This window comes from Eleginops maclovinus, chromosome 19, assembly GCF_036324505.1.
Source record: "Eleginops maclovinus isolate JMC-PN-2008 ecotype Puerto Natales chromosome 19, JC_Emac_rtc_rv5, whole genome shotgun sequence".
Lineage (NCBI taxonomy): Eukaryota > Metazoa > Chordata > Actinopteri > Perciformes > Eleginopidae > Eleginops > Eleginops maclovinus.
In genome coordinates, this window is record NC_086367.1 from 15,453,038 (window position 1) to 15,477,637 (window position 24,600).

Sequence of the window (24,600 nt, forward strand, 5' to 3'; positions counted from 1 at the left end):
AATACTGTGGCTATGCACTTTAATTAAAATTATATATTAGGTAAAAAACGTTTTTATTTTTGGGTTTCGATATCACATTTTTTTGTATTTCTGTCCTGAAAAATCTCTCAATAAAGAAGTTACTTCATTGACTACATTTCTATTTGTACTATCTAGTGTTTCTTAACGAAAAAAGGCCCAAAGCACATGATGTGATTTAAATAATGAGCTTAATTTCTACTGTATATAATCACAGAGCTGCATCAAAAGATTCAAGCTGTAAATCGCTGTAGGCGATAGAGATGTGAGTTGACCTACATCCTAGATGGTGGCGCACGAGTATGCAAATAAATGTATAGAAATTGCAGATTTTTAGTCAGACTTTTTGGTTGTATTTCTCTTAGTGCTTAATTCCAAAATCTTTAACAAAATAAATCATTGTGTTTTTATGAAAACACAAAAAGGCGTTTTCCCCTAGAGTACATCCTGCATCTTTAGACCCGTATGGGTTTTTATGTTTTGATATACCAATGGATGACATTTCATTATTGCCTGTCATCCCCACAAAATAAGTGCAGAGGGCAAGTGTGCCACATATGTTGAGACAGAGGTCATCGACTGTGTTCAGGCCCCTTAGCCTTGTGAAAGATTATGCATTTGCAAGACTCTCAATAGAATAAGGACACAACGAGAAATGAGGGGAGAATACTCAATATGTCAGCAGTGCAGGACCCCTGGAGATGGTGAGCAGGCAGACCCTTCACGTGCTGAAAACACTCATCATCATGACATACACAATTTTCTAAATAGCCTTTTCTTAAGCTCCTACTGCTTTTCGTTTTGATGCAAAAATAATGCTGAAAAATTGGTGACAGGCGTGGGATTATAGGTTAACTAAGGGTCTTTTTTTTTTGTCCATGTTAAAAAATTCAAACCAAAAATAGATTGTAAAAAATCCCCAAACCATTGTGACATGAACAGAACCTAGAAAAGCCACTATTAGTATTCCAGAAATATGAAGTGACATATGTTATTTTTTCTCATACAGCTGCATTTGAAATCTTTACATTTTTTTCTTTTGGGAATATTAGAGACAGGCTTTCAGAAACAAACCACTCAAAAAGCGAGAAGAAATCTAATTTAGTCATGTAAATAGAGGTCGGGTTGGCGACATGGTGAAGCGTCACTAATGGAAGAAAGAGATGGATGCCTTATGATAATGAGGGGGAAAATAAAGCAGAAGCATGACCTTGCAGTGCGATATGAACCCACAGACACAACGCACCTAATGTGTAGCTCTCTCACTGAACAACACTTTCTAGAGGACAATACTTTAGAAAAACATTTTCAATATTTCCCTCTTATGACTACAGAAATGTAAGGTTGAGAAGTGTAATTTTTTTAATGTTAAATAAGAAATATACCACAATTGAGTTAATGCAAAAAAGGATCCCCAGGAAATGGTTACAGACCATTTTCTAGTGTTTCTTATATATTCATATGAATTAATAATTCATATGAATATAGTATACTGAAGGACAGCCTACTGCACATTGAAAAGAAACTGCTCATTCCACGCACGCACACACGCGCACACACACACACACACAGGAATTCTCCTGTCACCACTGCAGGGCAACTTATTTTGTTTCTCCATCTCCTCTTTAGCTTGATGTGAGTTCTGAGATGTGAGTGCTGACCTCCTCCCCTCCAACACCCACCCACCCCCCAACTCCTCCTCCTCCACTTTCTCCCCATGGTCCCATTTCCCTTTCTTCTCCTCCATCGTCTCGGTGGCTGTATCTGCCTCTCTTTTATGGCCGTTCATTTGCATCCCAGGAGGGGCTGAAAGGCGTCCCCAGAGACGCGCAGATAAGGGTCACAGGAGATTCCCTCGAGGCAGGCAGCGTGTTTGCCACGCACCCTCAACGCAGACACGACACGTGCCGTCGACCCCCCCTCTCGACATACACACACTCACACGTCTTCCAGACCTGCACTTCAGCTACAAAAAAAGCTGAGTGATGCTGGCTCGTTTTAGCCTCAGAACATCACCAGAAAAAAATGTGCTTTTAATACAGGACTGTCTTTGTTATATTCTGACATGCCATAATATATTTAGGTCATCGTTGTGTCGGGTTTGGTTAGAAAGGCCTGCGATTCCACCAGTGTTAGGCTGCACCGGGCATACATATGTTTTATAGCAATTCTCGTATTCTGAAATTACCCTTTGTTTTGATAATGCATTCAAATGGCCTTGCGCAATTTAATTTAAATCGTCTACATTAATATCATGGATAGGATCTTTATACAGTGTATACCCTTTATTATAATCTCCAAATTCTGGAAAATATCAGATACGTCAAATATACGGTCCTTTTAACCTTAAGGTTGATCATTTTTCGTTTTAGGTTTAAACGTTTACATATGGGGTTAATGTTATTATGTAAATCCGAAATTAATTACATTTCGTCCATGTCTTTGCTAGTGTTTTACACACTGCACTTAAATGCCACATAAACCAATCAAATCTAATTAGAGTAAGAAGTAAAAAAAGCCAAAAAAACACTCAGTTTAGCCCTTTTGTATCAAGACATATTTGATAACCTTTAAAAAAAAGATACTATACTACTTGCCGTGTGTAGATTACAGAAGGCCTGGTGATGGGACCCCGGCTGAAGTTCTCATCAGAGCAGAAGCACCACAGTAAATGATGCTGTGTCTCCCTCTAGTGGCTGCTGCGATCAGTACAACTTCACTGAAGAGGAAAGAAAATGGCGGATGCAGCCCACACCGTTCTTATTATACATCCATGGCCCACACACGCAGGTGTACAGTATGAGCATTTACACTTTTCTTTTGCATCACATTATAAACTTTGGAAATTGACTATAGTCCAGATATATAAATAGCATAGTTCCTTATGCACAAATAACTTCATTCATGAGGTGTTGTACTGCTACAAAACAAATGAATTACAGCATGATAAAACACATTTACTTATTCAGGACATCAAACGGGTTTATGTTAAGGCTGCTTAAGGAAAAGCATACAACACAAGTAGACAGATATAATAGGCCATTCATGTGACTGAAGAAAAACAATCTACAGTAATGAGGAAAACCCACACACCACTTTGTGGAGCATCTTTTATTATGCCACAAATAAAAGCCAGTAGTTCTGAAAGAGGACCGTTGCGATTTTTTTTACTCACCAACAATGACATTCTGAAAATGGTGGAAGCTGACGTGATATTATAGTATGTATGGCTGGCTGAGCAGTCAAAAATGGGAGTGTGTGGAGGACAGGGGTGGGTTTGGAAAACAGAGGCAAGAAATGCAGGTAAAATAGAAGTCAGGATGGGGAGTGGACGGGCTGAGTGTGAAGGTAGGCAGAGAAACATTCACATACCCATGTGGGAAAAGAAATAGATGAAAATGCACAGAAACGCTGCATGACAAAACTGCTTTACACAGTCAAACAAGGGGAATGCACACCAGTTCTGCTGAATATACCACATTTATTACTTTGAACTGATTAATAGAAAGAGTGGGGGCAAGGCCACTCGCATCACTGTCTTTAGAAAATGGAGGAAGGAGAGAAAACAAAAAAAGCAGCCCATAGCAATGATGAATCAACTTGTCCAAGAGAACGAAATAGAGGGTAAATAAAGTCCAATGAACACTTTTAACAGAGGGCCCCAATTATTTTAGACCAAAAAATTATACACTGAGCCATGCTCATCAACTTAACATTTCTTCTGTTTCAAACTCTTGACCCCCCCTTTCTTCTCCAGATCCTCCATACTCTACCTTCCCCACACACTCCGTCCAACACATGCAAAAACAAAATAGAGGGCCATTGTGAAAATCTGCAGCCCTCTCAAACAAAAACATGGCAAGCATGTACGAAACGAGATTCTGCAGTGAGCATCGTTGACACCCGTCTATGATGAAAATCCACTGAGGAGGAAACTCCAAACGGTCCTGGTTGAAGATGCGAGCATCCTCAGAAGAAAGGGGCGTGAGGGGTTACAAAGAAAATGAGACAAACTGCCCATTCTTGACTTTGGGACACTATTATAAGCCAACATTACACATTTCTATTGGATTTGTGTGTTTTTTGTTGAGAATTACAGACTTGCTCTTGGACCATAAAACAGAAGATGATCCTTTCATTTAAAAAAGGAGAAAGCAGCATACAAGGGAAAAGCATATGTAGTGGAATGGGGTGGGGCAAAAAAGATTTCGCCTAAGGATGCTATGCATTAAGATGTAGTCCTATGAATAATCGTTTCCTTTTCTTTTACTACAAGTTCGAAGTAAGTCTTTAAAGTCAAAAGAAATCAAGAAAGTCTTCATTTAGTTTTTTTGTCCTCGGTTAATTCTTCACCCCTATTAGAATTTCTTAGAGATCTGGATGTGATGATGTAATGGGGTGGACAGGGCTTTAGAGGGGGCCATTGCAGTCTTTTGCACCAGAGCACCAACTGTTACTTCGCTCGTCCTTGGCGCTCCTAAAACACAAATAAAAAAAACAAGGACAAGTTACAAACACCATTCAACACGCATGTATTTTCATACCAAACTGGTCAAGGATGCCTACACGTTTTTGTGGTTCATTCTTTGATGAAGCGAGATGTGCACATCCACTCTTAGCACTTGACATTTATTTGTTCATTATTTAAAAAAGAAATGTTTTGCAATTGCTGCCCAACTATTGATGACAGATATAGGAAGACATACAGGTTGTGGGTAATCACATTTTGATCAACAATCTCCAACAACTTCATTTGAAAAGATTTCAAGCAGTGTCCACCAAGTAGCTAAATAACAATGATATACTTATATAGTGCAAGATGAAACAAGTTACCTGCAGCCTGTAATGACTCCTGTTGCTGGGGTTGCTGGGATATGGCTCACTGCCTTGGACCTCGACCTGTCACACACAGAGGAGGGAAAGCTGAGCATAACTGAAACAAACAAGTCACTCTACTTTAAATCAGAGGGTTTTGATACAAATCTAGAAGCTTTGCATTTACCACAAGATATCGTGATGAAAAGCTAAAACTCTGCTTGCAGACATGTCCGTCCCACACACTAAATCTTAAACATTAACCTCAAGCTAACATTTTCTGCTTTGCATAAAGTTAAATGAGTTGTAAGGGTTTCTGAAATATCCAACACTGACAGAGCTATAGCACTATGAGGTTCATTATACAGTCACTTAAGGTCCTCAGTGTTGATAATAGAACATCTCTTAAGATATACAATTCACTAGTTTTGGAAAACATGCATGTGCCTCTGATAGTCAGAGTGGAATGAATACCTGAATAGAAATGTACAATTGCACAATAATGAAAAAGACTTATGTTAACTGCAGTTGCTACATTCATTTGGTTACAGATGTTTTGCTCGCCATTGGGTGTGAGGAGATAAGTCAGTGTTGCTAACAATACGATATAGATTCTAACATTAATTTGTTCTCAAGCTAATGTATAACAAGTTACCTTTAAGCAACACACTTCAAACCACACTGGAAGATAAATATTTCTACATCTACAGATTGAAACACCTACTGGCAAGTAAACAAATAATGGTTATTAAGGTTACTGAGCAGTTATGTCAAAGAAGGCCAGCCAATATTATATTGCCTTGACATATAGCGTGCTTAATTTGTCCCCCTAAAGTAAACAGAATGTAACACACATTATACAGCTGTGCAGGAAAAGAAAGCCCCTGTATGAAAACAGTACCTTTTCACAATAAGAAATGCATTTAAGTATACCTACATCATATTAGATGCTACACAGATATACTCTCCTTTTTGTGTTCACTATGTTGATGGTCGCAGTATAACACATAATAAACAGATTCTCCCCCTGCTATGTTCTACCAAAATAGGAAATCACGTATTCACAGATATTCAGAAAGCTGCAGAGCTGGCTATGTGTCGACACAATGAACAGATAATCCTGATAAGGGTATTCAAAAAGGAAAACTACACCACAATACAACCCACTGAATGTCATTTACAGATATGCTCTCTCGTTTCTTTACAATCAGTGAGTATACAAGTAAATCATTTCCTATTGTTCATTCATTCATTTCCTTTGTTATTCTCTTTTAAATCAAAGCAATATAAGTAATGTAAAAGGTAAAACAGATAACACCACAGTAAAACTGAAGAAAAAACCCCAAAATATCCCACTATGATCCAGCTGTTAATTCTTGAGGTTTCTGGATTTCTTTGTAATGCATAAGGAAAGGTTGTACATGCACACACACATCCAAACCAGCTTCATATACAGCACCCTTTTCAACTTAGGTTAAAGCAAAGCACTCTTTCATCAGTGTTATCATTCGCTTTATTCAACAGTAGCTGTGTTACCTTTTTCACACACTCTTCCTCCTCCTGACGCTTCTCGTAGTGAGAAAAGTCATCGAAGATGGAAGTGGTGTGTTTATATCCAGCGATGATCTTAAGCACCTGCCTGGCCTTGTCCAGTGGTACCTCCTGTGTGTCCCGAGAGTTGGTCACTGGCTTGTTTTCGTTGTTCTCCAGCCGAATGTGCCGTAGCTGACTGTTGGGAACGTCCTTAACAAAGATCCAGCGCACATCAAAACGACCCTTCCACTTGTCCTGTGACCACACGCCAGCAGACGTGTTGTAGTCCACGGGCGAGCGCATCTCTGCTACGCCACAGAAGTGACCACTCCCATTGACACTGAACAGAAGATAAAGCGGCCCTTTGCCACCCATTGAGCGGTACGCTGCATCAAGCCTCTTGTTGCCATGCTCCGTGCTGCACCAGATGTTGTACTTGATGGAGCGGTGGATGTCGTCCTCGGAGTAGCTCTTGATGATAAACACCCTGCCCGCCTTGGGGTTCCAGTCAAAGTCCTTGGGGTTATAATTGTTGACCATGCGCAACTTTTCTAAGACTGGGTGAGGCTCAGAAGGGACCCCAGGAACCACACCCACACCAGATGAAGTGGGAGGGGACTGGCCTGTACCACCCCCACTGCCATCCCCAAATCCATTGGCCCGGTTCCGTGGAGGGACCCAACGAGTAGGTTGAGAAGGTTGCTGTTGTTGGTTTGGAGGAGGACCCTGGGAGAGAGGAGGCTGGGGCATCTGAGCCATACCTGGTTGTCCGGTGGGTGGAAGCTGATGCTGCCCCATCTGGGAAACAGAAGGAACCAGCTGTCCATTGCTGAGGGGCATTTGAGGGTTACCTACAGCAGTAGCTCCAGGCTGTGGTGAAGCCTGATTGGGCGGCTGCCCATTGCTCGGAATAGAGGGCACCTGTTGAGGGGTGGCAGCTTTAGGCATGTTGCCCTTGTTGTCCCAAGTGCCGATGTCCATGTTGTGTTTAATGGGCGGAGGAGGCAAATTGGCACCGGCCATGCCACCCTTGGTTTTCAGCTTGGGTTGAGGCTTGGCTGGCTTGCTGGCAATATCGGCCCAGGAGGCAGGCTTGGCAGGGGCAATTGAGACAGGAGGCATGCTGGGAGGTCCTACAGATGATACAGGGCCAAGGGGACCCCCACCAGGTAAGCCAGAGCCAACCACCTTAGGGGCCATGTCCCCATTACCACCAGGAGCCACACCACCGATCTTAAGCCCCGCCATGCCCTGGTCAAGGCTGTTCATACCAGGTGCCTTGTTCAGAGGCTCATTGGCAGCAGGTGCAAACGGGGACTGTCCATCGATCATGGCACCCCCGAGTGAGCTGGGAGCATAGGCATAGTTGCTGCTGTAGCCAGAGCTCTGCGGTGTTCCCGACTGTCCCTGAGAGCTGTTATTGCCCCATGCTGAGAAGTCGATGCTACTGGGGAAGAAGTTGAAACCGGGCTGGCCCAGGAAAGGGTTGTTCCCCAGGGGGCCTGGCTGGCCAAACATAGCGTCCGGGAGGTAGTGGGGCTCCCCATTGCTCAACTGTCCGTAGGAGGCCAGGTAAGGCATAGGAGGATCCCCACCTGTGGACCATGCTGCCTCATTTAAGGAGTAGGAAAATCCTATGGAGGGGCTGTAGTAGCTGGGCATGTACGAGTCCGACATGGCCGTATAGGCATTGCTCTAAATGGAAAAAACGAAATTATTTTAGGGACCAATAGTAAAATATAACACAAACTTTTTAAACATGTGTACGTCAACTGAATTGATAACGGAACATTATTCAATAACATTAATTGTTAAGATAATGTTTAATACGTCTACACATTTTTCTTGTAACTTGAAAATGTTTGATAAAAGATAGACAAGCAAATGCATTGAATGTTGCTATTATTTTCATAAACCAAGTACAAAATAATGATTCTATCCCTCTGTATTTCAGCCTACCTGATCTGTACATGCATAGCAATGTACTATACATTAAAGAAAAAGTGTAACAGTCTCTTTAACACAAGGACTGCATTCATCAGTGGAAGCAAATACAAGCTCCATTGTTTTCCTCTACAGACCACTTCAGACAGTCTGTCTTCTAACACGGAAAAGGAAATACACCAAATAAAAACACAAATAAAACCCAAGGCAACTGAAATATTGATAAGCAACAGCAGCAATAATTTCTGCTGCACATTTTAAGGTCTCCCTGTATTCATCAGGACAGCTACATGAAAGGATGTGCATATTAAGAAGATAAGGCTGTTACTGTTGACTACAAAAACAGCTTCAAATATACACACACTTAACACATTTGTGTACAGAAATGCCCCGTCTATCTTTTTACCTTCATTGGGCACAGCTTTGTTTTCGTTGTTCACAAAAGTTTTGTATGCCTTTTTTCTGTGCAAGTGCATATAAAGTAATGCAAACACTAAGCCATTTTATTTCCTATGTGTACATATACTTGGCCAATAAAGGCGATTCTGATTGAAGGAAAAAACTAATCAAAACTCTTCAATAAAAAGTTAACTATAGAAGTCAAGGTTGACTTTTCAACCAGATTATTTCAATACACGAGTTGTTCTGTGATTATAAAAAGAGACAAATGATTTCCTGATTAAACACTAATTTCAAAAAGGTTCTCTAGTCTCTGATAATGAAAGTGGGTTAACTTGTTGCACATTGGTCCATAAAGGCTCACCTGTCTGGCCTGAGTATTCAGGTAAGGCTCAAACTCATCATCATTCAAAGTATCCTTTTGGGTCACAGCTCCGTTTTGCACTGAAAAGAAAACAACACTGATGTAAACAGAGGATACAGGATTGTGTGACTCAAGAAATGTGAGTGTTGAGAGATCTTATCTGGACATTTCACATTCAAATCATCACTTGATACATAACACAACCATTATTTGCAATTATTGATTAGCAACACAGGAAACGCCACTAAATTTGGCATGATTAGAAGTCACATACTAAACTCCAGATTACGCAAAGTTCTCTTGCGTATGAGATGAATCAGCCCCAGTTAAGAAGTGAAACACTTGGCACTGGTCTCATACTTCAAATATGTAAGCCAAGATTTTGATTCTCTTATAAAAACAGACACATTGATAATTATGATAGCGTGTGACACTATTGATCTTTTAAAAAGCAGATTAAACGCATGTTTAGTAGGCAGATCAGTGTTCTGTGGTTTGTTTTCACAAGTTTCGGAGGGCTGATGATGCTGTGTTAGTTGACAGGGGACTCAGAGCATTTCAGAACTTGGGAACATGTTAATCACAACCCTAAGGTTATACATACTAGCTGATGTCCCAATATAAACAACATTGTGACGGGAAAGCGCGAGGTCCATGTGGACTCACGAAAAGCATCTCGGAAGACGTGTCATTTGGGTTAACTTAGCTATAAGCTACAGTAAGCATGCTAGCTGTGTGGTTAGCTGCATGCACTGCGCAGCGTCTCCATGTTAACGAGCGCCAAGAGTCCTTTCAACATGACGGACTTGGCTAACATTAGCCGAGTGGCCAGCGTGATAGGAAGGCACCTGTAGCTTAACACTGCAAACATGTTTGACAGGAAACAATATAAAGAGATGTTGAGCAATAAGCGTGTATTCTCGCATCTGTCAGTACCATAAAATGCGTTGCAAGTTCAACCAGGAAAAGGATGCTGATGTGTATCATGTTGCCATTTAAAGTTAGCTTGTCAAGAGATAGCTAATGCTAACCTTACAAGTGCCATTTCAGGGATGTTTGGAACACTCACTAATGGCGATTAAAGGGCCTAAAACACTCCTATAAAAACAAAAAGGTAGTTGTGCGTTTCATTGAAGTTGCAAAAATATTACTAACTTAAAACAGGCAGGCCTATTCCCAAAGCAGCTATGAGACAAGCTATCGCATCCGCGCACGTAAGATTTTCCAAAGCGCACCGCACGTAAAAAGATCCGCATTCACTCAGCCTCAGAGTCCATCATGTTAGACAATATCTGTCCTTACCTTTATTAGCTTGGCCTTTCGGTCTCTGGATTGGGTCCAGGTGATTCATGAAGGTTTGATTTATGAGAAGAGAGGAAGGGGAAAAATAGATGAAGAGATATATTTTCAGCAGTCAGTTCCTTTAGCAGGTGGTCAGGCCTACTGCACTACTGAGCCACAGCCGCTGCCTCTGAGCTAAGCTATCCGAGCTAGCCGTCGCGATGATGAGAAATTTGGCCCTCGTAAATGTTCAGAAAATTCCTCTCTTTACCTGTTTAAAAAGGCTGCTGGCTGACATGTCTTTCCCCCCCGGAGCCTGCGTAACTGTATTTACTCCTAAATAAAGCGTGAGGGTGCGGAATTGGTCTAGATATTAAAGAATTTCACCCAAGCGCCCCTATCTCTCTATAGAGCCTGGTTTCTACACAATGGCGGGCTGCAGTTTGCTTGACAGACTCCTCAACATGGCTGGGCCGCCCTCGTCAACCAACGATGGCATTTATTTACAGCAGACAAGCGCCCCCCAACGGTGTGGAGGAACCAGGTTTAACCTACTACCTGTCACATCAAAATAGTAGAACAACATGTATAAACATCTTAAGATAGAAAATAAAAACAGAACTTTAAAAGTAGGAATATTCATAATGACAGTTGAAGATGTAAATCAGAAGACTGTCTGTCAAAGATACACTATGGAGGGCCAATTACAGCTTACAAAATATAGAAGTAGGATATTATGAACATTGAATGTGCGAAAATCAGCATAAATATAGGTTATTTAAACATAAAATATATGGGTTAATACATGCATACATGTATTCGAATAAACGTATTCATTATTATAAATAAATTATTAATTTATGAAATAAAATTCCAAACATTATTATGGAATGTTATTTTATAAATTATATTTGTCATTTTCACTGTGTGTCTAATATAATAATATCAAACAGTTAACCATACCTTCAGAGTTGTACAACACACATTTAACCTTATATAGCTACAATTTCAATGATAGAAAGAGATAATTAAATAGCCAACGTCATACAACTCACACAAAAACTACTCCTCATACTTAAATGTACAACGACCTCAATGGAAGCTCAACATAATAGCATATTATAAACAATAAAGTGATTTTTATTATATATTAAAAGGTTTCTGACGGATCCAATGAATTTAGCTTTCTCAAACAGACCTGCAGTTGTCCACGTGGTGTCTGGGACTCGATTGATATTATGATAAACCCTCATTTATGGGATAGAAAAATAATTTTAAAAAAAAAAGTTGTCTAACGTCTACTTATCTTGAGGAAATGCTGTTCATAGAATAGTTCAATTATTTAGATTTATTAGGTAACTGTAGAGTAAAGACTACAATTCACTACTTGAATTTATTGACTCAAGTTAAGTACATGTTCTGGACAAAGTTTTTCTAGATAACAGTTTACTTAAAAAAAAATAGAAATCGAACAGCCTTATTTTTCACAGAAGTAATATGAAACCATTGTTAAAACCACATTAAGGTATAATAATAATATCTAAAAGGAAGTTAGTGGAAGATAGCTTCATTGCTATGTTCTTCTTATTTCAACCCTTTAGCGTCCTCTAGCGGTTGTTTCACAGAATATGTTTCTTGTTCTCAGGAGCTCTGTAAAATAAATAATCACTTGCCATTCATATCACTGCCACAAGGGGGACTCCTAGTCACTGTCTTTTATTTGTGGTTTTGTTAAAGCAGTAAAACCAACAGTAAATTATGTGAGATGCAATTTGTCCTTTATTCCCCTTCCTATGAATCACACTGAAAGGACACATATGCATAAAATACATTTTATCAGCAGATCCTTTCATGGGTGATTTTTTGTTAACAGCGAGTTTTATGAAGTGCTTTTGTTGGTGTCTATCTGAGCTAAGGCAACGCTGGCACTAATTAGACGTGTCTCTATATGAAACTGTCTCAGTTACTGAAGCATCACTTATAATTATTTAAAACCCCCTCCAGACATAAAATAATAAAAGAATACATTAGACTCTCCAAGTCTAATTTCAGATCTAAAGACATTTGCATGGTTCTGTAAAGAGACAATAATGCTAGTTTTTCCTAATAGTTATATATGATAGTTAATTATTTTTCCAACACACTTGAATTATTTAAACTTCTTCCTGAATGAACTCTGATTTAATGTCTTATTATCTGTCTTATTGCTAAATTGACATCATGCAGGGCAGTGAGGTTAGGTGATGACCCCCTCCCCACCGTACTTATCATTTTTCAGGGCCAAGGGTTGGTCAAATGGCATGTGACTAAATTGCACCTCAGAACACACGGCACACGGCTAGGAATAACCCCACCTTTTGACACACACACACACACACACACACACACACACACACACACACACACACACACACACACACACACACACACACACACACACACACACACACACACACACACACACACACACACACACACTCACTGAGTGAATCAAAAGCAGATAGCTGTATATGAGTTTAATTAGGAAACACAGTGCACTGTACTCAAGTATGAAAAATGCAGGCAAGTAGGGATAGGAAACCAGTAGCAGTGACAATACATTTGACCTGTGAAACATGCATACAACAGTAGCATGGCATGCATGTATCATATTCCGCCTTTCAACTCTCAATCATTTTTGGGTGCTTGACTTTTTTCTTTTCCCAGGGGCTTGTTGACTGGTGCGGATTGGACAGGTGGCATAGCACAGAGAAGAGCTGGCCATTTACCGACCAATAAAAATAGCTGTGGTCTCCATGATGTCACCGGTAAGTAAATCATAGCTCCTGACTGCAGAGAGGGAACTAAAACGAGAGAAAGAAAGATCAGCTGTGTTGATATTGTTTGTTTTATTATAGTTTTAGGTATCACCCTTGGTTTACCTAATTTCACAGTACACTGTTTTTTGTCCTCTTGCTTTCACTCAAATCCTGGATCAGATTTCTGCACTCGTTTATCCACCTGTGTTCCTATATTGTTACATCTGCACGTTCAGTAGTATGTAAACCTTTCAAGATGTAAGACGATGTTAAAGACAGGAAAAAGATAGACCGAGTTCCCCACGCCAATAATATTGCCATCTTCAGCCAGTCGTACTAGGCTGCAGTGGCCAGAAAGGGTGTACAGTCTAAAGCCGGAGTCTGATCTCACTCCCATACCTGGCATTCTGAAGCCACAACACCATGCTGCCGATGTGGAACCTGATCAGTCGTAAATCTTTTCTGTTTGACCATGTGACATGCCAAATTTGTGATTCTGCCCTCTTGTCCACCCCCTGCATCACTTTTCCTCCACACACCTCTATGCAGTGCCCTTCTCAATCCAGCCCACAGAAGCAGGAATCTCAGGCAGAAGGTGACAATCCCACATGTCCAGATTAGTGTTTCTGTGTGCATCTTTCATCATTTGAATGTGTTCCTTTGGCTTTATGTGTGTGTGTGTGTGTGTGTGTGTGTGTGTGTGTGTGTGTGTGTGTGTGTGTGTGTGTGTGTGTGTGTGTGTGTGTGTGTGTGTGTGTGTGTGTGTGTGTGTGTGTGTGAGTGTGTGAATTTGTGATTGTGTGTGCATAACTCCAGTGACCCAGTGGCAGTCTGGCAGCAGGTTACCCTCGGTAATAGGATGTTAGGAATGTAGCACTTGTCAGCCTCTCGGAGGATGCTGTTAATTCACATTCTGTCCGTTTCAGAGGGTTAGCATCAATAAACAGTCAACATTCAGAGTATTTACCTGTACGCAAGCTCTCTGTGTGTGTGGGTGTCAGTTTGTGTGAGTGTGTATGTAAGAATTGAAAATTGAAAACTGAATTAGAACTACCAGAACACAGTTATAGCACAACCAAACCAGTGTTTTGGCATGTTTAAAAAAGTTTTAAACTCACAGAGGCAGCTTCTGTGAATGCCAATAGCTAGAAAAGATGTGTGGAAGAAAGAGTGGCCTGTCTCAAAAAGGTTCAGAACTTCTCACCGGATTGATGTACTATGGCTAAACCCATAAACCATTTACTCCACCCCTAAGGTTTAGCCCCACCCCCTTGATATCTTGAGATCATCACCATCAGAGTGTTGTGGGAAGCATCATTATGAGGGTTTTGTGTGTGAATTAATGCAAGGAGACATACAGTACACGCGTATCGTCACAGCTATTGCAGCCTACAATATTGTTGATTTCAGTACGTCATGAAAATCAACTTGCTTGATTAAAATTAGATTTCAAATCAATCAACATAGAAATCAAAAACAATTCATTAAGTCTGGGTGATATAGACTAATCAAATATTTAAATAAATATTACATGTATAGTATGACAAATACATTTAGGTATTTTCTGAACATGTTCAAGTTGTATTTGACACAATAAATAAATGCTGAATTAATTGAACTGACCATTAAAGACCATAAAAAGAGGGTTAGGGTCAACCAATTAAAATATTTTCAGTATCTGAAACCCAGAATGATATCTTCTTCCCGGAAAATAACCTGGTACCATTCAACACAATGTTCTATGTGATCCCAATTAGGTTTTTTGTCCCGACAACTTGGTTTAAAACAGTACACAGAAACTGATGACTGTAGATTGTCGAAAAAATGATTAACTAATGTAAAAACTAAAGGTCTATGTGTCAAGAGGAGATGGTTAGCAGAAATGTTAAGTTTAGCTGTAATTGAGTTAAAACAAATATGATACTAAAACTCTTGATTCATATTTAACTGACTTCTATACTCAAAGTTCTGGTTACATGAGTCCTGGTGGTCTGTGTTGACACAATGAGGGAGTTGTTTTAGGAAGAAAATAGCCCCACACTTGCACACATTCTATCATAGAAGATTTATCGCCAACATTTGTGTAGAAGGTTGAATGAGCCAGACCTGTCCATATGTGGCCCTTTCTGTGTGTGTGTGTGTGTGTGTGTGTGTGTGTGTGTGTGTGTGTGTGTGTGTGTGTGTGTGTGTGTGTGTGTGTGTGTGTGTATGTGTGTGTGCCAATGGGTCTGTGTTTCCGATGACACTCAGTGATGATTTTGAGCAGCTGAAATGAGTTTGTGTGGAACTGGACAACGGAGCAGCTGTACATCTCTGTCTTGGACATATACACACATACACGTAGACACACATACACATTGAGGCATATAAACAACAGTGGAATCCTGGGGTCCGACCCCCTTGGGACTAAGCCAGACTGGGACCTTAATAAAGGCCTTGTTGTTTCAGGAGGTAGCTTTGGTGGTTTCAGGTTCTCAACAAGCCCCATTTTCAGACCATCACTATAAGCATTCTGGTCACATTGTCCTTATTTGCATTTAAATACATGTTTGTTCAATAGTTTTTACAACAATTATAAAATGGCGAAACTTTTCTACATTTTCCATTCAGCATGGCAATTTTGTTAGTGCAGCTGTCACACAGACTACCAGATGTTTTCCATTTTACCATGAATGACACAGTTAAAGACCTATTTAGACCATCAGAGATAAAGCAAGTATAGTTCTTCATTCCCAATGCTACTCAGATTAACTGCAGATCTCTTACATTGTCTCTCCAACGCTGCAATTGACACAACCACTGAACTTTATGCAAATGATTGCATTAAGACATTACCAACATGCTAAAGAGTGTATATCATCTGGGGACTTTTGGAGTTTGTGCTTTCATAGGAAAAATAGTATACTGGACAGGACACACATATTGTTCTCAAAACTTTAATTTTACTGTGAGTTTGTACCTTATCGCTTATGGGAACTTATCTAAATGTGTAATAACATTACATTTTGCAATCAACATTAACTTTATAATGATACGTTTAAGCAAACAACTTGATATACGCCACCCTAAAGGTAATGCAAATGGTAAATAAAAGAACATGCATGCAGTTTTTTCTTTAATGTACTCAAAGTAATTGTAGCATAGGCTATAAACTATTAATGGTGTTGTTGCAATGTGAATAGTGTTCTAAATAAAACCAGGTTGCCATTACTACCTCAGCAGGCCCTGCAACATCTCAGCCAATGAGAGCCTATGCCTGGTTAGACCTCTTTTAAGACAGGCGGGGCCTAAATGTGCTGCAGGGTCACAAGGAGTGATGTAACCTGTGTTTATTTTCAGCATATACACGTAAATGTAGCCTGACAGACACCTCCCCACACACACACACACACACACACACACACACACACACACACACACACACACACACACACACACACACACACACACACACACACACACACACACACACACACACACACACACACACACACACACACACACACACACACACGTAGACGCTTGCACATACTGTTCTTCAAATGCAAAGATTTCTGTTGCATGCATGGTCCAGTATTTGTGACAAACCCAAATGTACCGACTCATAGACTTTGTGATCCCTGCCATGTTTTTGCAAGCAGTTTGTCTCCCTTACTCCCTTCCTAGTTTGGTCAGTCGATGACAACTGTTGCTGCATGTATGTGCACGCACTATCACACATACACACACACACACACACACACACACACACACACACACACACACACACACACACACACACACACACACACACCATCAATTGACAGTCGGGGTGGTTGTTCCAGGGGAAACACATGTGATTAAATAGAGAATAGGTGTATGTATCACTAGGGAAGAGAAGAAGGAGGGAGTAGCAGAGACAGAAAGAGAGACAGAGACACAGAGAGAAATTTAGTCATGGCCATTAATACTTATAGTGGCCTCCCTTCCCTTCTGTCAGCTGCAGCTGTTGATCACGCTGGTGTAACATTGAGCTTTCTAGCATTGCATCACTCTTTCTTCCTGAGTGCCATGCTGTCCTGCATTACCCTGCATGTACGTATATGGATCTAATAGGTCATATTGCACATAAACTAAAGAATAAATATTGCCCCAATAATGGTAACACACTGATCAGAGTGGATTTAAGAATTTCAATCTATTTGTTTACTTGTCAATTTAATGAAAACAGACCCTCTGTTAATACTCCACAGTGACTCTTCCAACACAATTATGTCCAATTCACAGTAGTATATTGCAGTTCTATGCTGTAAAGTTCTCCTATTAAACACAGTAATGCCTGACAATGTCAAAGTAAGCACTACAGTTTTGCCCATCAGCCTCATCAACTGCAATTTAAGAGCATGGTCTGTTCATTAGCATGCCAATAACCTGCCACTAGTTATTCATACTATGTGTGATGTATGCATAGCAAGATGTTGGTCATGTTCTCAATCTAGAGAACGCAGCAGAGGGACGATGTAACTTCCCCAGGAGCTCGTCCACTCGCATACATCAGAGACATTCCACCTCATCTGACACTCGTCCATGGAATTCTGCACATTTTCCACACTGTTCTCCTAGGCATTCTGAAGTGCTCGTCAAAAAGACTGGCATGCCCAAACATAAGGCCTCGATAAACCCTTAAAACAAGAGAAATAGACTACACTTTCTGGAGAGTGTTTCCAGATTGGTGTTTATTATGTTGTATGTGTTAAAGATTCATTTTTACTCAGTTTTGTACATAGTCAGGGATGAATTCTGCGATTCAGGGTCTGGATGTGATTGTCATCAGGTATGTTTGTGTGTGTGTGTGAAAATATCTTTTTGTTTGCCCTGCTGATAGGTGATAATTTGTCATAGATTTGTGCAGAGTCCCTTTCTCCTCTATGTTGGTATGGTCAGTGTATGCAACCTATAGTTGACACCTATGTGTCATTCTGGGAACACACTAAATAGTTCAGATGACTTGAAGGTTCACTTGGCAACCAATGGCTGTTTTAAGACCATGGATACACTTTCAGTTTGGACTGAGCACAACGTTTTTAAGTATCCCCAGTACATGGAAAGAAATAAGACGTCACTTAATCACAAGTACCATTGGTTCATTGTCATGTGGTTATAAAACTCAATGACTTCATCCAAATCTATTTGTGTAACTACATTACTACATTCTATCTAACCTTTATTTTACACTAGGATTAAGAAGTTGTTGTGCCATAATTAGTCACCGTTTGTATCCAGCTTTAAAAAACAACAACAATATTTGCCTGCTATATTTCAGAATGGAGATAATACAATATCCGACCTTGACGTGATTTGTACATTTACTTTTGACTCCTTATATCATAGGATTTCAATGATTATGGCCAATTAATAATTAATACCAAAGAAAACAATGTTGTGGAAGTGGGAGTGTTGGTGGTGGTGATTTGGGGGGGTGGGGGACTGGTAAAGGTGGGAGGGGTTGACACAGAGATGTACAGGACAGGACAGCCTCATGCTTACTCCATAAACCTCATCTCATTTTGCTGCCGCAGCTGTTGTGGCGCACACAGAGAGCAGAGAGGTGCGCTCCTTCTGGGGTGACTATGTCGAGTCTGGCAAAGGCTTTCTCACACTGATCAGCGGTCACAGAGCTAATTTCTTTTCGGGAAATACGGAATGTTATCACCCGCTCTCTCAGCAAGGTCGGTTTCCACAGAGCAGTGAAGACACCGCTCATTTACCATGAGCTGTTTGGATGTTATGTACCCAGCCTATGGACATTACGCACCGTACGCACCGACTGCTTTTATCAATAGCTTACAGGTAGGAAGACAGCCAAAATGTAAATGTTCTCGTAATAATTATTTTGTTGTCAGTGTTAGCGGGGTGATGGTGACACTAGTTGATGTGAGGCACTGCTAATTTATGCAACTTCAACCTGACAGATCGTAAAAATGTTTTTTAATGTTTGTTATTTTAGTGTTTGATTGAATAAGTCATTCACAAGTATCTTAATTAGTGGTGTTGTGTGTGTCTTACGAAGCACAGAAGTCGTTCTGCACAAAAAAAAACTCAAATCCTGACGCACGCACGCTCACTCGCTTGCGCGCACGAACACACATGCCAGCGCTGCCACACACAAAGAAAAACATTATGTCAAAATGTGTCATAGACAGCTCCAGGACTGTCCTCTCAAACACCTGTCTTAACCGTGTCCTCTACCCCCCACCCCCACCCCCACCCCCCCCGACAGGCTCCCACTGGTCTAAGCAGCACTTCTTCTCTCTGCCGGGATTTTATGGAAACTCCCAGGGGTCCAGAGGGGATGTCTGGGGGCCAGGGCACTGGAGGATCAACTTCATCTTCATCTTCATCCAGTTCTTCATCTTCCTCCTTCACGCCTGTGGCTTTACGGCAAGAGGAGGGCCCCAAGGAGAAGCAGGAGGCCCCTGAGGCAGAGTACCTGACTTCTCGCTGTGTTCTCTTCAGCTACTACCAGGGGGACATCAGCAGTGTGGTGGACGAGCACTTCTCCAGGGCCCTCAGCTCTTACATGGATGGAGAGGGCAAACGGCGGGCAACAGAACAACCGGGTACGTGTATACCTCTTTGTAAATCTCAATATGGAAAAAACGGACAAGAACTGGTGTACAATGGAGTACAATGCATGTCAGCATTTAATTGAAATGGAGAGATTCAACAAAAGAACAGTTCTGAGATAGATAGTGAAAATCACATCACATTTAAGTCATGAAGGTTCACGCCAGTGTTAAAAAAATCATTGGGGAAACTGAGCTTTGGCTGTTTTTGCCCTCCACTACATGCCTGCGGTATTATCCATTTATGTGTGATCCCCTGTGCCAAAGTTGTGTTTGTGGTGTCTTGAGATGGATTTTGAGGCCACACAGGGTGAATTGACAGTTCTGCAGAGCACAGCAGAGGGACAGACAGGTGATGTGATCATGTGACAGGAGTTAGAAGCTGCTTGCTTGTGTGGACTGTTGTTCCTGGAGAGGTCGGGGAGTTGGGTTCAGAGGTCTCAAAGGCGCTGTTGAGAGTCCAAAGCAGCTTTTTGACTCTAGTTAGGGTGAAGCTTTTAAGAAGAGCAAGAGAATGCATGCTGTGCTATTAGATTTGAGGTTTCAGGATTATACAGTCTTGTGTGATATGCTTGACAAACTTGCCACTTCAGAACAACTTATTTTAGTTCATTGTAATTTATGATAAAACTTTTGTAGGTTTACAAAAAAAACAGTAAACATACATAAATATTACCCTGACAAGCATTACCAAAAACAGCATCTAAAGGGTCTTTGCTTTCATGTGCATTTCAAAGTACAAACTTAGTCATTTTCAAATCTTCTAGAAGCATCTAAATCCCCTATCTACCAGCAGCCTGAAGATGTCCTTTTAATATCCATATAGGGCCTATAGCCCCTACTCACTCTGCTACCACAGTTAGTGTTTTTCCTAGTTCATTCGGACGTCTTCATTTCGGCACTAACACACGCTTCCTGCCTCACAACAGATGCTATGTTTATACATGGCCGTAAGCGCAGAGCCTCGCCGGCGTATCCCCTTCAAACTTCTCTGCGGCTGCCATTCTGACTATCACTCCAGCTCTTGCCCCACAATGGTTGCTCAGTCAGTTGCCTGCCTGCTAGTCAGATTTATATATGCTGTGGTCCGTGTGATAGGGTCAGAGGGAAACACTAGCTCAGGGTGTCGCATGGTGTCTTTTTTCAGAGGAATATCTATACATATAAGTATACTGCTAAAAACATATAATGGTTGCTGACATTCTGTCAAGGGCGAGGACAGGGGGGAGCAGAGAAAACAACAGGTGGGGGTGCAGGAGACACAAGAGAGGGTTGGCGGGTGGTAGTACAGGGCCAAAGAGTTGGGTGTCTGAGTGTGTGTGTCTGTGTGCGTGTGTGCGTGACTGTGTTGTGAGACTTTCTGAAGTACTCGGCTGACATGAGAGTGAGAGATGTCACCACAGCGAGTGATTTAGGATTCTGTGAGCCTTGGGCTCCGTCCAGGTCAGAGCGTGGTATACCTTATATAGAATTCTAGGATATAACGACATCTCTCTGTCTACCTGTGTCTCTGTCTCCCTCTCTGTCTCTCTCTTCCTCCGTCTGCTAGAATGTGGTTGTGTTTATTTCTGTGTCTTTTGGGGGCTTGGGCTGTGTGACAGTATGATCCAATTGGGAAGATATCTGGGCTAGAGGGTGTAGCAGTCATGTGAGTGACATCTAGGTTTTAGCATGGGTTGCTCATCTCGCAACGCTCCATCCTTTTCCACATATCCCTATAAATCAAAGTGATTGACTACAGAGTTGTGCAACAGTTTGTGACTTGGCCTAAATTTTATTGTTGTTTATCTCCCTCTCCAATTAGATACTCCGTCGCCGAGCAGTCGACGAAGCTTCCCCCCGTCCTTTTGGGACAGTAACTACTCTTCGCCTCAGAGCCGCTCCCACTGTGAGACGGGTGCACCTTCCTATTCCATGGACCCATATGCCTCAACGTTGCACCCAGGGCTGCCGCACCCACACGCTCACCCTCACCCACACGCCCATCCTCACCCACATGCCCATCCTCACTCGCATCCTCACGCACCAGAGAGCTGGGGATATCCCCAGGCCCAAGCCTACGGCCACCCAAGGCCTCTGCATGAACTGTATTCACCGTCAGCTTTGGATCCCCACTATGGGCCCCTGCTCATGCCCACAGTGAGGCCACCTCATCCCCTTTCCTTGCAAAGCCACTACGAAGTGAGCAAGCTGGACCCTGCTGCCTCCTGGCCCGGCCTGCTTCCACCAGGAGACATCAGCCAGACGCTGGCCCTCAACATGGATGCAGGTATTACTGGTATTATTATTCAACCGTTTCAGGATTCGGCAAAAACTATTGGTAAAATGGTTCCTTTGTTTACAGTCAGTGTACAAATCAGATATGGAAATTAGAAAATGAAAAGAAACACACAGACATCAGTGTAAACAAATGCAAATGGAAAGTATAGATTATTTTGGGATAAAAGAATAAGAACTGTCGAATTGAACACATTGAGAACACGGTTCATTGTGCATTGTGATGATATTGTTTTATTGGTCCCATTAATTTCCAAATACATTTTATTCCAGGTATTGAGTATAGATTCCACATAATCAAAACAGAGGAAAACATATGCATTCAAACCTACAGACTATGGTTTAAACAACCATTCATACACACCCACATGCACACATAACACATCCTAATCATTAGAAGCTCTCGTTTTCCCCCTTTAAAACAGGATGTTTGGCTAAAGTAGGCTCCATGACAACCTGTGTTCTGTTGTTCGCTGTTGTTCTCCTCATTGTTCTCTTGTCCTTTTTTTCTCAGGCCTCCAGCAGCACAAGAAAGGCAAGGAGCTGTATTGGTTCTAACGAGCCCCTCAGTCACATTGACCAGCTATTACCAGATCCAATTAGTCCCTGGACCTGCTCCGCTATTGAAGCAGCGTGTCCCTTTATCCCCCCACACACTCGTTCCCCGTCTATCCACCCCCTTCTCTCTGTTCCTGGCGTCCCCTGCCAGTATACTGCCTTGCTCCAGGTCGACGTGTGTGCACCATGGAGATAAAGCAGAGAGAGGCAGAGAGAGGCCGAGTGGTTATAATCTGTGCTGCTGTTCCCTCTCTTCAGCATCTCTCTTCTGCTCTCCTGATGCTGCCGGTGCAGCACAAGCCTTGGCAAGGTGTGAGCCACAGTGACCTGTTTGGACTGAGACAGACAGGATCACAACAGACTTTTTCAGAGGACGGAGAGATAGAGGGATGAGTGGAGGGACAGGAGGATGAAAAGCATCAAGTAGGGATTCCCTCCAACGTCCCTGGTTATCTTGGTCTCATGCGCTTTGTTGGTACAGTGGTTGTCATCATCCACGTATCTGCATTTGTGACTATCTTCATTTTTTTGTTATTATTATGATTTTGCTCTATAAAACAAAGTGTTTCTATTTATTGGTGTTTATGTGTATTTCTAAAATGTTTGGTTAGGCCAGTGTTTTAAAATATTGTGTTATTGTGTTTTCTAAAGAGAGATAAGATGACCATACTATTTGTTTCTGGTGGACTATCCATGATGAATCTTTTGTGGAAAATAAAGGTCATTAAAAAAAACTTAAAATGTATTCAGTTATACAAGTATTTTTTAGCTCTCAACAGAGTTAAAGCTTGTGTTTGTTCAATTTGATGAAAATGTTCTTTTTTCAGTTCTCAATTTCTCTGTCATTCTTAGATGTTATGGATTTAGGATTTCTAAATATTTCTGGGACATTTCTTCGTGTGTCATTTCTCAACTGTCCAAGAAGATTGTGATATCAATAAATATTTTTATGATAACGTGCCACATCTCCTCAATGTTCAACTTGCATGGCATTATGAGTAATTGTTTCTGATCCACCACTAATTTAAAGCATGAAATACGACTCAGCATTGGAAAAGAAATCGCTTTGTAGATGTGGATGTTTTATGGAAACTGGCACACTGATAGTGTTTGGATAATTTAGCAGCTCTGTGAATTTTAGAGACAGTAGCACAGCCAGATGTGATCTAGGCTGCGCTGAGACTCCTCTCATTTAAAAGGATTTCTATTTGAATTCCTGCCCTCATTCACAGTTTGTCACCTATAAAGTGGGAACGAGTGGTGAATGCTAGCAATGTGTAACCAGAGAGGAAGCCAACCACCCCAGCTATGTACCAAATGTTGCAGTGTTATTGATCCGATAATAAGATTATGTGCTAAGGTATGCCAGTCTGGGCCACTGTCACAATTTAACGGCTGTTATGTGTGACCCAACACTAGATAGCAGCCAACAATGTGATTGCCTCTAAGCCGGGGATACATGTAGAGTAATGAAATTAGTTGAGTTTATAGAGTTAGCGTCCCCTCAGATTCTCATGCCAAACATCCTTCTGCCTCTTCACATTTGTATTGTCACTGGACATGAGGGTTTCCTCTTCACACTAGTTCCTAAAAGATCTATCCATACTTAGAGTGAACCCACAGCTTTTGTCACTATATATTACTTAGAGGTCAATAAACTCTACAAAGCATTTATAGTTGTCGTGAAAATCATTATAATGTAACAGTTTGTGTGGGCGAAATGTATTCTTTATGCATGCAAACCATGACATTCATATGTACTGATTCATTCAGTGTGTTAAGTGTTCTGAAGAAGCAGGAGAAAAAACCGCTGTATAATTGTTTTATTTATGAAATGTGAGGGAGCTGAGGTAATTTACTTCACACACATACTGTATGGGCAAAGTCTAAGGAAATGCTGCCCTCTCCTGGTCTTTTATTAAAACTGCAATAGTCACCTACAAAATGATTTTTCAAAACTGCGACCAGTTTTCCAACATTTGCAAAAATAAACAAACAAACAGATGTT

At 41.2% G+C, this 24,600-nt stretch overlaps 2 protein-coding genes across 3 annotated transcripts; one reads left to right on the plus strand and one right to left on the minus strand.

The window, feature by feature from the left end:
- Window positions 1-3,090: 3,090 nt before the first annotated feature.
- ythdf2 (YTH N6-methyladenosine RNA binding protein F2) lies at window positions 3,091-10,818 on the minus strand. Its single transcript, XM_063909050.1, has 5 exons — window positions 10,376-10,818; window positions 9,074-9,153; window positions 6,370-8,061; window positions 4,852-4,917; window positions 3,091-4,495 (listed from the first exon to the last, which is right to left on the minus strand). Exons 1-5 carry the CDS (start codon window positions 10,422-10,424, stop codon window positions 4,472-4,474), a joined length of 1,911 nt encoding a protein of 636 aa, XP_063765120.1. The 5' UTR covers window positions 10,425-10,818; the 3' UTR covers window positions 3,091-4,471.
- A 7,854-nt stretch (window positions 10,819-18,672) lies between these two features.
- On the plus strand, window positions 18,673-23,552 carry vgll2b (vestigial-like family member 2b). Of its 2 annotated transcripts, none has more exons than XM_063908249.1 (4): window positions 18,673-18,981; window positions 19,412-19,751; window positions 21,562-22,026; window positions 22,549-23,552. In XM_063908249.1, exons 1-4 carry the CDS (start codon window positions 18,901-18,903, stop codon window positions 22,590-22,592), a joined length of 930 nt encoding a protein of 309 aa, XP_063764319.1. In that variant the 5' UTR covers window positions 18,673-18,900; the 3' UTR covers window positions 22,593-23,552. The 2 variants fall into 2 exon arrangements, with proteins under 2 accessions (XP_063764319.1, XP_063764320.1); XM_063908250.1 differs by having other exon boundaries at window positions 18,688-18,860.
- Window positions 23,553-24,600: the final 1,048 nt, after the last annotated feature.

Bases quoted from the DNA above. Each gene is read 5' to 3' on its own strand.
- ythdf2 (XM_063909050.1), bottom strand. From the start codon at position 10,424: ATGAATCACCTGGACCCAATCCAGAGACCGAAAGGCCAAGCTAATAAA. The intron at 8,062-9,073 runs GTGAGCCTTTAT...TTTTCCATTTAG, and splicing joins TGAATACTCAGGCCAGACAG to AGCAATGCCTATACGGCCAT. The intron at 4,918-6,369 runs GTAACACAGCTA...TGTGTGTGACAG, and splicing joins AGGAAGAGTGTGTGAAAAAG to GTCGAGGTCCAAGGCAGTGA.
- vgll2b (XM_063908249.1), top strand. From the start codon at position 18,901: ATGAGCTGTTTGGATGTTATGTACCCAGCCTATGGACATTACGCACCG. The intron at 19,752-21,561 runs GTACGTGTATAC...CTCTCCAATTAG, and splicing joins GCGGGCAACAGAACAACCGG to ATACTCCGTCGCCGAGCAGT. The intron at 22,027-22,548 runs GTATTACTGGTA...TTTTTTTCTCAG, and splicing joins GGCCCTCAACATGGATGCAG to GCCTCCAGCAGCACAAGAAA.